This window comes from Marmota flaviventris, chromosome 14 (assembly GCF_047511675.1).
Source record: "Marmota flaviventris isolate mMarFla1 chromosome 14, mMarFla1.hap1, whole genome shotgun sequence".
NCBI lineage: Eukaryota > Metazoa > Chordata > Mammalia > Rodentia > Sciuridae > Marmota > Marmota flaviventris.
This window is the reverse complement of record NC_092511.1, coordinates 86,795,614-86,808,513: the sequence shown is the minus strand read 5'-3', so window position 1 is coordinate 86,808,513 and position 12,900 is coordinate 86,795,614. Positions and strand designations below refer to the sequence as shown.

The following is a 12,900-nucleotide window of genomic DNA, read 5'->3' as shown; positions in this document are numbered from 1 at the left end:
AAAAAGGTATTCATTTCTCACTTGCCAATATTTGAATTAACTTGAAAGACTTATATTGTATATCTTTGGACCTTTTTAAGGTTAAAAATGCATAATCTGAAAATTCACTTGGTTTAGTTTTTTTCTGTTATAACTTCAGAAAATTTAATAGGGAAAAAGTCTTAACTTTGCATAAATGAAGAAGAAAGCAGCTTACCCACTTGTTTGGTAGTAAGCTCTCCAGCCTTCCATGCTGGGGATCTCTGTGTGAAGCTGATTCAGCCACTTTTAATGTTACTTGCCCTTTAGCAGTGCTTTATCCTTGTCAACTTATTGCAGTCTTTGCAGTTGATCTCTGTTGGACAGAGCATTGTTTTACAAGGAACTATCTCAGTGGTTAAGTTAGAATAATAGTTTCCTAACTTTTTGGCCCTTAATTCTTAAATGACTAAGGAATGGAAGGGCTTTTGTTCATGTGGTTATCTCTTGAATCCTTATCACACTGCATATTAAAAGTGAAGTTTTTAATATACCTATTTAAAAATTAAAATACATTACATATTAATATAATTAATACCAAATCTAATTTTCAACAAAGTCCTGAAAAGAGTGACATTGTTAAACATTTTTGCAAATCTATTTACTTTCCGGTTTAAAAAGAAGATCACTAGATTCTGTTTGTGCATTTGATCTGTAATATATTACATATATGTGGCATTTGCAGAAACACTCCATTGTACTGTTGTGAGAATATGAGAATGAAAAAGACCAGTGCCCTTCAAAAATTATTATTTTGCAAATAATTTTGACCTCCCAAGTTAGTTTTAGATTTCTGAACCAGATTTGGGGTACTAATTTGAGAATTGCTATTTAGGGATTTCTAAACAAGATCTAGGCAATTGTGAGGTATTTTCCAAGCTGTTTGGCCATCATTAATGTTGTGTCTTACAAGTGCTTAGAATGTTCTAGAGTCACAAGTAAAGACAATTTAAGATATCTATGGGCATGTTAACGCTCTGGATGTTTTCTGACTTAGGATTTTCTTGTTCTTAATGTAATAGGTGAACTTAACCGTATTCTATTAAAATGTTTTTAATTGGTTTTATTTAGGAGTCCACTAAGTTTTATTTGGTTATTTGGGACACTTGGCATCTTTATTATTTTAATTTTTTAATTAAATTTGATATCAGAACAGCATGTTAAATTGGAAGAAGCAGGAGTATGATTTGTGTTTCTAGGTCTCTTTGAGTAGCAAGGGGTGACTAAGAACTTCAGTTGCTACTCTATTGTCAATAATTCTGTACAAGTATACCATTTCCAATCATTTCCAATGATGGTGGTGTTCAGCAAGTTGGTTATTCAAAATTACCCTCTCATGAGAGTAGTTATTTATATGAAATCTTTATTAATATTTATTTGGTTATGCTAGGCATTATACAAAGTAAGTTAGGTTGAACTCATCTTTTAAACAGATCAGGGACCAGATTCACTTCTGTGTAATACACAGATTATGAGTTGAAGTTAGTGTTTATTTTGTGATTAGTTATTGCAGGATATAAGTTGTATCCTTCAAGTATTTATTGAGAATGTTGACCTAAATTTTCATCAGTATATTACCTTTATTTTTTCATAATCTATATTTATAAACATACTAGGTATATATCTTATGCAATTGTAAAGTCCAAAAAAATTTTTTTAAGATGGGGATTTCACTGGTTTGCTCAAATGAGTCTAGAACTCAAGGCACAAGTGATCCTCCCACTTCAGCCTCCCAAGTAGCTGGGACTACAGGTGTATGCCACTGCACCTGGCTCAAAATATTCTTAGATAGTAGCAAATATAAAATTTTGTGAAGTTTAAACTTGCTACATTAATGTGAGAAATGATATTGCTATGTTGAATCTAAATCAGTTGCAACTCAAACTTTTTTATGTTTATCTGGAGATCTTGTAAATGGACATTTTGAGTCAGTAGATCTGGGATGGAGGCTGAGATACTGGGATGGAGGCTGAGATGATGCCTTTTTTACAAGTCTACACCTAAACTGCTTCTTCTGAAACTATACTTTGAATAGCAGGACCTAGTAACCATTTCCACTAGAATGTAATGTCCCCTGTAATGGAATTTTTTTCTTTTCTTTTTGAAGGATTCTCACCATGTTGCCCAGACTAGGGCTCCAGCAGTCCTTCTGTCTTACCCTCCTGAGTAGCTGGGACTGTAGGTGCATGCCACTGCATCCATATGGATTTTGAGTTGAGCATTCCTGTATTAGCAAAAGCTCAATTAATTTTTCTGATACCTTTTTTAAAACTTGATTTTGAGGCCCCTCCTTTATGGAACTGGGAATTAAATTAAAATTATTGTGTCATAACAAGTCATCTCAATCTTAATGTCTTAAAACAATAAAAATCACTTTCTTTTCATGGCTCTCGATGTTGACTGAGCTTAATTAGGTAGATCTTGCTTGGGGTCTCTTTGATCACAGTCAGGTGGTGATTGTAATGGGATCATCTTAAGGGTTTCCTCACTCTGTTCTTCACTTCTGATCATTGGTACCTCTGCTGAAGCTGTCTGCTGGAGCCTGTATTTGACCTTTCCCTGGGGCCTGGACAGTAGGTTGGCAGTGAGCATCCCAAGAGACAGTATAGCTGCTGGTTTAAGGCATAGGCCCAGAAACTGGAACGTGACCTATCTATTGATCAAGCAATCACAGAGTCCCCACATTAAAGGGGAGTAGACAGAGACCCTCAAGTCTCAGTGTCATAGACATTTGAGTCAGGTTTTAAAATCTCTACAGCGGAGGGGCTGGAGTTGTGGCTCAGTGGTCAAGCACTTGCCTGGCATGTGTGAGGCCCTGCATTTGATCCTCAGCACCACATATAAATAATAAAATAAAAGATCATTTACAACTAAAAAATATTAAAAATAAATAAAATCTCTACAGCTGGTTAAGAGGCACTAGAGAAGCTGGTAAGAGTCTTAGAGCTGGGTGTGGTAGCGCATGATAAATGATGACTTATCATTTAGTGCACTTAGCATTAGTTCTTTTTACCACTGTGTAGTATTCTATTATGCAGATATATAGTAATTTGTTTATAAATTATCTGGTAGGTGAATATTTGAGTTGTTTCCATCTTCTACTGATATGGAAGATATAAATGATGATTTATATTTGACCTTCATAATTTTAATATTAACTGTTTTTAGTAATCCTAGCAGTTTGGGATCTAAGGCACGAGGATTTAGAGTTTAAAGCTAGCCTCAGCAATCGAGGGGCTAAGCAACTCAGTGAGAACCTGTCTATAAATAAAATACAAAATAAGGTTAGGGATTTGCTCAGTGGTCAAGTGTCCCTGAGTTCAATCACTGGTACCCACCCCCCACCGCCAAAAAAAAAAAAAAGAGAGTCTTAGAAATTTAGGGGTTTTGAATTGTTCAATAATTTGGAAAGGAGTTGAATTTTTTATGTTTCAAGACTAAATTCACATTCATTAGATGGTTTTTCAATAGAAAATGCCCATCATTTAATGAAATTTTCTATTTGGAATTCCATGTATCTTTAAAAGACTTTATGCTATATTGTTCTCAATTATTGCTGTTATTGTTTTACTTTTTTGGTGTTGAGGATTGAACCCGGGGACCTCAAACACTGTTTAGAAAAAAGCGTTTTTTTTAACAGTGTTTTTAGAAAAAACACTGTTAAAAAAACACTCACTGTACTAGTGAGCTACACCCCATTCCATTCTTTTTATTTTTACATATGATTTTTATTTAATTAACACCAAAGTTGAATATATGCCTGCACATAATTAATGGATATCATGTTTTTAAAAAGTTTCCTTTGTAGTAACATTATTTTAACACATGGTATACTAAATTACCAGAAAAGAGTAAAGATTTATTATTTCCATAACTTACATTAGACCTACAGAATTTTAATCTTAACTGTTTTTAGTAAACTCTTAAAATACTTTCTGTATTTGTTTCTTAACCATTTTTATAATACTACTGGAAATTCAATGAAACAATTTTTGAAGTATGATTGACAAAGTTCATAAACTTCTAAGTGTGTATCTTTTACCCTAATCATGATAAATAGACTATTTCCATTATCCCAAGTGTTGTCTCATGACTCTATGTAAGTGATCCTTTCTATACAGCAGGGCTTTTAGCCAGTAGTTACTATAGTTTTGGGACTTTCTGTTTGTTTTTTGCTAGGTTTGCCTTTTCTAGAAATTCATATACGTAGATAATAGAGTATGTAGTCTTTGGCTTAGTATGATGCCGTTCAGATTCACCTGCTTTAATGCAGGTAGTATTAGTTCTTTTATCATTGTGTGGTATTCCATTGTGCAAATATATAGTAATTTGTTTATAAATTATCTGGTAGATGAATATTTTGGTTGTTTCCATCTTTTTTGTGTATGAATATAGTGAACATTTGAGTACAAGTCTGTGTGGACACATTTTTCTCTTAGGTAAATGCCTAGGAGTGGGATTGCTGGGTCATATGATAAATGTATGTTTAACTTTAAGAAGTGGTATCTTCCAAAGTGGCTGTACCTTTTTGCATTCCTTCCGGGTATGTGCAAGAGTTTCAGTTGTTCCACATCCTATCTGAGCACTTGGTATTATCAGTCTTTAATTTTAGTCATTCTTGTGTCTGCATATGACATCTCATTGTGGTTTCAATTTATATTTTCTTATTAACTAGTTGCACTGATCATCTTATTATTACATGTTTATTTGCCATTCTTGCATCTCATTGGTTAAGTGTTTAAGTATGTGTTATTTTTTGATATAGGTTTCTAGGAGTTCTTTATATATTAAAAACAAATTCATCATAACATACATGTGTTGTATATGTTTTCTTTGGTCTGCAGCATGCCTTTTCATTTTGTTAGCACTGTGTTTTTTAAAAAAATCATCTTTTATTTGGAGATCATTGGGAGTTGCATGCAATTTTAATAATGGTTTCCCCCAGTGGTAACATCTTGCAAAATTGGACTAGAGTATCATAACCCAGACATCAACATTAATGAAATCCACTGGTTACCTTTAGATTTGCTTGGTTTCATTTATGCTGTGTGTGTGTGTGTGTGTGTATTCTATACATTATCATCACATGTATAGAACTGTATTGCCATAGTCTAGATGCAGAACATCACAGCAAGGATCTGTTATGTTGTTCATTGGTTACCACACTCATCTCCCTGCTGCATATCCTTCCCCTGCCTGTCCTTAACCCGTGGTAACTGCATATCTGTCCTACATTTGTAAAGTTTTGTACTTTCAAAAGTGTCATATAAATGGAATTCTGTATGTGTGTAACCTTTTGGGATTTTCCTATGCAGCTTATTCTCTTGATTTCCAGTCAAATTCTTGCATATATCCATAGTTTATAATTCCATTTTATTGCTGAATAATATTCCCAGAATGGGAATGAACCACAGCTTATTAAGCCGTTTGCCTTTTGTGGGACACCTGGGTTGTATTCTGTTTTTTTGACTGTTGTATATTAAACTGCCACAAAAGTTTTTCTACGAGTATCTCTGTAAACATAAATTTTTGTTACTTAGGGATAAATGTGAAAGACTGCAGTTGCTGGGTTGTATGTTTAGTACATTTTTAGTTTTATAAAAAGTGGATGGATTATTCCAGAGTGGCAATTTCTTTTTACATTTCTAGCAGTAATATATGAGTAATCCAGTTCCTCTACATCCTTACCAGCACTGATTATTACCTCTGTTTGGAAGGGTGGTATCTGATTGTGTAGTGTTATTCCACTGTGGTTTTGATTTGCATTTCCCAAATGGCTAATGATGTCTTTTGTTTGGCATCTATATATCCTCTTCAGTGGAATGCCTTTTCTTGCCTTTTGTCCATTTTCTGTTAGGTTGTTTGAATTGTTACTGTCGAGTTTTGAAAGTTTTAAAAATACATTCTAGATATTAGTCCTTTTTCAGAGAGGTGGTCTTTAAATATTTCTCCTACTCTGAAGCTTGTTTTTTCATTCCCTTTGTATGATCTTTCCAACAGCAACAGTTTTTAATCTTGATAGGGATCTTTTTTTAATTGTGCTTTTAATTTCAAGTCTTAACTCTTGCCTATTTCTAGATCCTAAACATTTCGTATCTTTCCTAAAAGTTTTATGTTTTTATGCTTTTCACTTAAATTTTCACTCTGGTGTGAGAAATGAGATTGAGGGTTTTTATTGTTTGTTTGTTTGTTTTTTTAATTGTAGGAGAGGTGCAGTTTGTACCAGCATGCTCTTTGGAATGGTTATTCTTTTTACATTTAACTTCTTTTGTATTTTGTACCCATAAAATATCAGTTGGGAGACTGGGGTTGTGGCTCAGTAGTAGAGTGCTTGTCTTGCATATGTGAGGCCCTGGGTTTGATCATCAGGACCACAGAAAGATAAATTTTAAAAAGGTATTGTGTCCATCTACAACTTTAAAAAAAAAAAAAAAAAAAAACCAAACAGTTGGCCATACTTTTCTGGGGCTAATTTTGGTTTCTCTTTTCTGTAGATTTGTATCTATCCCTGTACCAGTACCACAGTTTGCTATTATAGTTATATATATAGCCTTGAAATCTGGTAAAGTAATTTCTCTCATTCATCCTCTGCCACTCCCAAATTGTTATTAGCTATTTTGGTTTCTTTGACTTTCTGTATAAATTTTAGAGTAATCTTGTATTTGTTACATCCTAAATATCTTGCTGGGGTTTTTATTAAACCTGTATGTCATGGGGGAGGATTGTTATCTTTTCATTTGTTTCTATCTTTTTAGGTTTCTTACGCCAGTATTTTGTAAGTTTCAACATATACGTCCTGTACATATTTTGTTAAAGTTGAATATTTTATTTTCTTAGGATTGAATATAAGTGATGGGTTCCCCCCCTTCACTTTTTAAAAAGTACTCATTTTTAGAATTACAGAAAAGTTGTGGCAATAGTACTGAGTCCCGTATACCTCATATCCACTTTCCTTGTCTATTAACATATTAGCTTGGTATACTTGTTACAACTAAGGAAAATTATATATTAACTGAAATGAATACTTTATATAGATTTCTTTATTTTTTAACTTACTGTCCTGTATCTGTTCAAGGATTCCCATATAGGGTATAACGTTACATTTAGAGTAGTCATTTCTCAGACTCATCTTGTGTGTAATAGTTACTCAGATTTCAACCTGTTATTGATATTGATGTTGGTTATTTGGTTGAAATGTGCTGTTTGTCAGGTTTCTCCACTGTAAAATTTCTGTTTCCATTTTGTACTCTTTGGTAGGAAGTCATGGTGCATAGTTCAGAATTTAGGAGTGTGAAATTATATTGTACCTCTTTAAGGTTGGAGTTCTGCATAATTTATTTAGCCTCCGCACAGATTGTCTCTTCCTAATTTATTCAGCCATTTATCAATATGAACTTTTGGATATTATTTTGTAATTGTAGATACTATTTTTGACTACAATTTAGTACTACATTATTTAATTTGTTGCTCTAGTTAATTAACTAACAAATTAATTAATCAATTGCTTCCTTTGTCTTGGAAGCTCGGTTTATATATCCCTTTGTCATATTCTCAACATCGTGTGTATGTGTGTACACAAGTATGTGAGCGCATGACTTTTCTTGGTTTTGTTTAATTACTTCCTTACTTTCTGACACTACAAGATATTTCAGTCTTACCTTGTCTGTATCCTGTAATCAGCTACTTTTGCATTCTTACCAGCAGTTGGTATTGTCAGTTTCTTGGATTTTAGCCATTTCAATAGGTAAGAAATGCTGGTTCCTTGATTTAATTTGCACTTCCCTAATGACAGATGATATGAAACTTTTTTTCATTCACTTTTTTCTTTTGTCATATATGTATCATTTTTGCAAGGTAATTATTCAGTTCTTTTACCCATATTTTAATTGGGTTCTTCTTGTTGAGTTTTAAGAGTTCTTTTGTATAATTTGGATATAATTCTTAGTATGTACAAGTCTTAGTACATGTAAGCATAGTATTTTGCATGTGTTTCTCCCAGTCTGTGGCTAGTCTTTTCATTTTCTTACCAGTATCCTTCTCAGAGCAGACATTTTTTTAATTTTAATGAGTTATCCTTTTTATCTTTCATGATTTTTGCTTTTTGTGTTTCATTTAAAACCTCATTGCCGAATGCAAGGTCAACAAACAAATTTTGTGGAGTTTTTCTTGTTCATGGTGCTGGTGGTTTTTGGCACATGGACAACCAGTACAAGCACCATATGGCGAAAGGGCTATTTTTTCCTATTTAATTTTCTCCTTTGTCACAGATCAGATACCATTAGTGTGGGTCTGTTTTTGGGCTTTTCATACCATTGGCCCATGTATGTTCTTTCTCACCACTGGGTCTTGGTAATACAATAAAGCTATTACCACTGTGTCTTGGTAATAGCTTTATTGTATGTCTTAGTATTGGGTAATGAGTTTTCCAACTTTGTTCTTCAGTTGACTAAGTCTTTTGCTTTGTCATGTAACCATAGAAAGTTGGTGCTCACTGAAAGAATATTTCAGAAGCTACTTCAGAAGCTATTAGAGTACATGATATTATATTTGCTTAGTTTTGTAACTGAAATTTTGAGCAAATAATTCAGAAATTAGATTATTTCCCATTTTCTAGAGAAGGGAGTATAATCAGAATTGGGCTTGAGTTCCTGATGTGTTGCTTTGGTTATTTGGTTGAAGTGTGCTGTTTGTCAGGTTTGAAATCTAGTAAAGTAATTTCTCTCATTTCATCCTCTGCCACCCCCAAATTGTTATTAGCTATTTTGGTGCCTTTGCCTTTCTTTATAAATTTTAGAGTAATCTTGTATTTGTTACTTTGTGGCCTTTTACAAACAATTTTATCATTTTAAGCTAAATCTCAATTATTAACATGTATTAAGTGACTATAGTATGTTTACCAGTTGGTCAGCATAATTCCTGATAGATGGTAAACACTCAAAAAACTTAATTTTTTATTAGAAGAATTCTGCCTTTCAAACTTAGGAGCATACAAATGTAACCCTATATTGTATTATTCTAGAGATGTTTGTTGATGAATACTCTAGAAAAATAGTCCACAAAAGAAGATTCTTCAAGTTATTTTGTTGAGGTGAACGTAGTTTGAGTGAGGGCTGGCAAATTTTTGGAAGTGAGGTGTCAAACTCCAATATCCCCTCTTATCCAATTCTCAGAACCTGCTAGATAGTATCAAATACTGACAGAGATTCCTTTGGAGATACTCCTGGGAGATACAGAGCTGGACTTAGGTCGCTGTTACCTGATGCCTTGATTTTTTTTCCTTACACCTTTCTATATACATTTAGTCCTAAGTGTTGCTGATTTGATCCTTGATACTGAGCTCACTGACTCTAACATCCTTAACTGCCACTGGTGGCAAGTCAGGTACTCATTGTTTTTCATCACAGTTACTATAGAAGCTGATTTTCCTGCTTTCTGTACTCATCAAGGCTATCATTGATGGGAATCAGACTTTCTGAGTTCAAATCCCAGGTCTATTTTTTATGATTCTGGGCAAATTCTCTGTGTCTTAGTTAATTCATCTACCTAAAAAAGTATGACAGTGTTCAAATCTGGACCACAGTTATTGGAAATATTGCTGAAAATACACTGCCTACATCCCAACCTGAGTTTCTGGTTGGCTTGTTTCTTGGGAGGAGGGTGTCAAGAAATGCATAACAAAAAACTTGTCAAGTCGTTCAGAGACCCTTTTGAAAGCCTTTAGGAGGCACAGTGCTCTTTGTTGTTTTAGGTTTTTATACTTTGTTTGCCTGATATGTGCATTCCCTTTGCTTGTTCTCTTCTTGTATACTCCAAGCTTCTGTGTCAAGAAACCTCTGACTTTTCCCATTCTGGATTTGGTGCTGTAGGATGTGACCACCAGTATAGCAGTTCAGTGTCAAACTATCTAAATTATAGGATAATTTTTAGGGAACATATTTAATTTTGGGCTGTTTATGAAAGCATCAGATTTCTTTATTTCATGGTACTTAGTATTTCATAATTCCTGGGTTACTACTACTGTCTGCCTCCCCTACTGAGCTCCTTGAAGCTGAATCTTTTATCTTCCATGTCTTGTTATATAATCTTACATAGTTAGAAGATACATATTTCTCTTTAGGAACTTATCTTTATCAGAATAAAGCATCTTCATGCAAGACATTCATCTATTTCATGAGTTCTTTGGTTTCTTATTGTGTCATTCTTTAGAATTTTTCTACCTTTTCTGCTTGAATATCTCAGACTGACTTCCTTGGTTTTCTTTAGGTTTTAACTGGAATGTAGTTTGGATACCCCAAGAAATATTAGTAGGTGAGGATATTCAGGAATGGAGCCAGAAATGAAACCAGGAATGTGAAAGGTTCAGAACATGTTTGGATCTGGATTTTGGATTTTATTTTGTGAATCATTGCTAATTCAGTGTAGATTTAAAAGTGTAGTCATTTTCCTCAAGGCATTAAATTTTTTAATATTTCTGTTGGTAAAATGAGACAATAGACTAGATGATATTTGAAGTTTCTTCCAGCTCTGTAGTTTCTGCTATCCTAAATAAAAATGTACAAAGTCCAGGTATTTAGATGTTGATGATAGTCAAGATTGTACCTATGGTATCCTTAAAGTTTTCTGTTTTATAAATTTCTCCATTTAGACAAACAAAACTTTAATATCTGTGGAAGTTTTATTATTATTATTATTACTTAGATTTTTATTTATTTATTTATTTTTGTGGTAGTGGGGATTGACTTATTTATTTTTTTGTGGTAGTGGAGATTGAACCCAAGGTATACTCTACCACTGTGCTGTACCCCCAGCCCTTTTTTATTTTGACACAGGGTCTTGCTAAGTTGCCAGATCTGGTCTCAAACTTGTAATACTCCTACCTTAACCTCCTGAATCCCTGGGATTACAACTGTGCACTACTGTGCCTGATTACTTAGATTTTTATTTTTGAGCTCTTATAACTCTTTCTGAGTTCCATATAACCCAGCCACTTTATTGAAGTGGTGGATGCAAGGAGGCTGATAAGTACTCGTGATACTCGTGTTGTCATGAAAAGAACTTGTTGAGTATTTTCTCATTTTGCTGCCAGTGCATGAAAGAAGTTCAAATAATAAAAATTTTTGTGTGACTCTGATAGATTATTTGCTCTTGAGTAATATTTAGGTCTTCTTTGTTTTCATTTAAGTGCCAAGGATGACATTGATCTTGATGCCTTGGCTGCAGAAATAGAAGGAGCTGGTGCTGCCAAGGAGCAGGAACCTCAAAAGTCAAAGGGGAAAAAGAAAAAAGAGAAAAAGAAGCAGGACTTTGAGTAAGTATATTTGAATACATTTGATTTTTGTTGGTTTTGGTACTGGATTCACTTAATAAACTATTCAAATGCTTCAAAAATGTGTTATATTCTTTTTCTAGTGAAGATGATATTCTGAAGGAACTGGAAGAATTGTCTTTGGAAGCTCAAGGCATCAAAGCTGACAGAGAAACTGCTGCTGTGAAGGTGAAACATTATTTTACCCATTTGTGTTTCATGTTCCATTAGTTCTTCCAGTGCTGTTTTTGGGAGCTGCATTTGGAAATGTATAAATGTAGATATATTAGTTTATAAAATCTGATGCAAAGGGAGAAAACAAATTTTAGGAAAGAATAATGTACTTTAAAACCTTTCACAGATACAAAAATGTGTTACTTGTGAATCTAAAGGTATTTGTTGAATGTTGCCTATTAATAAAATTGGTATGTTTTTGGACATAGGATGTCATCTTCCATCTCCACCTTTAATTTTCTATATTTTCTTTTTTATCCTTTGAATTTATTTAAGCCTCAAATAATGGGAAACCTATACATAATTTTCTTTTTAAATTTTTCCCTTAGGTTTTCTATGCCATTTAATAAATGTAGGCTGGTGATTAGTGCTTGTTTCAGAGCACCTAGATTTTAAAATGTGTGTATAGTGAGATATCTCAGGACTAGTCAAGCCTCTGGTGCTTTGTTTAGCTTTTTTGTTGTTTTGTCGAAAACAAACAATAAGAAACTTTATTTTGAAATTATTTTGAGAGAATTTTAAGAAATGTGTACTTAGTGAAGCATATGACTGAGGGGTCTCAGTTACTTTTAAAAAATGTTTAATGTTTCTAACAATGGGAATTTTTAGCCAACAGAAAACAATGAAGAAGAATCTGCCTCAAAACAAGATAAAAAGAAGAAAGGACAGAAGGGCAAAAAACACAGTTTTGATGATAATGATAGTGAAGAATCAGAGGATAAAGATTCAAAATCAAAAAGGACTGCAAAACCAAAAGTGGAAATGAACTCTGGGAGTGATGATGATGATGACTGTAATAAACTTTCTAAAAAAGCTAAAGGGAAAGCTCAAAAATCAAATAAAAAATGGAATGGGTCAGAGGAGGATGAGGATAACAGTAAAAAAATTAAAGCACGTTCCAGAGTAAATTCTTCTGGTGAAAGTGGCGATGAATCAGATGAATTTTTGCAGTCTAGAAAAGGACAGAAAAAAAATCAAAAAAATAAGCCAGGTCCTAACGTAGAGAGCGGGAATGAAGATGATGACTCCTCCTTCAAGATTAAGACAGTGGCCCAAAAGAAAGCAGAGAAGAAAGAGCGAGAGAGAAAAAAACGAGATGAAGAAAAAGCAAAACTGAGGAAGCTGAAAGAAAAAGAAGAGTTAGAAACGGGTAAAAAGGATCAGAGTAAACAAAGAGAATTTCAAAAGAAATCTGAAGAGGACACTGGAAAATCCAAAGTGTCTCTTGACACTGGAGTTATCCCCACCTCTGAGGAGAAAGGAGAGACTCCCATAGCTGCTGAAGGTTGGTAATATGGGCAGTAGGGGAAAGCACAAAAATGTTTTGATTTGTACCCAGTCCT

At 33.7% G+C, this 12,900-nt stretch overlaps 1 protein-coding gene across 2 annotated transcripts in view; it reads left to right on the top strand.

The window, feature by feature from the left end:
• Eif5b (eukaryotic translation initiation factor 5B) overlaps window positions 1-12,900 on the top strand; it is a 57,995-nt gene that overhangs the window by 4,826 nt on the left and 40,269 nt on the right. For both annotated transcript variants that reach the window (XM_027950637.2, XM_027950636.2), the window contains exons 2-4: window positions 11,201-11,326; window positions 11,428-11,512; window positions 12,167-12,842. In XM_027950637.2, coding sequence (XP_027806438.2) covers window positions 11,201-11,326; window positions 11,428-11,512; window positions 12,167-12,842 — 887 coding nt within the window. The remainder of the gene's footprint in view (window positions 1-11,200; window positions 11,327-11,427; window positions 11,513-12,166; window positions 12,843-12,900) is intronic.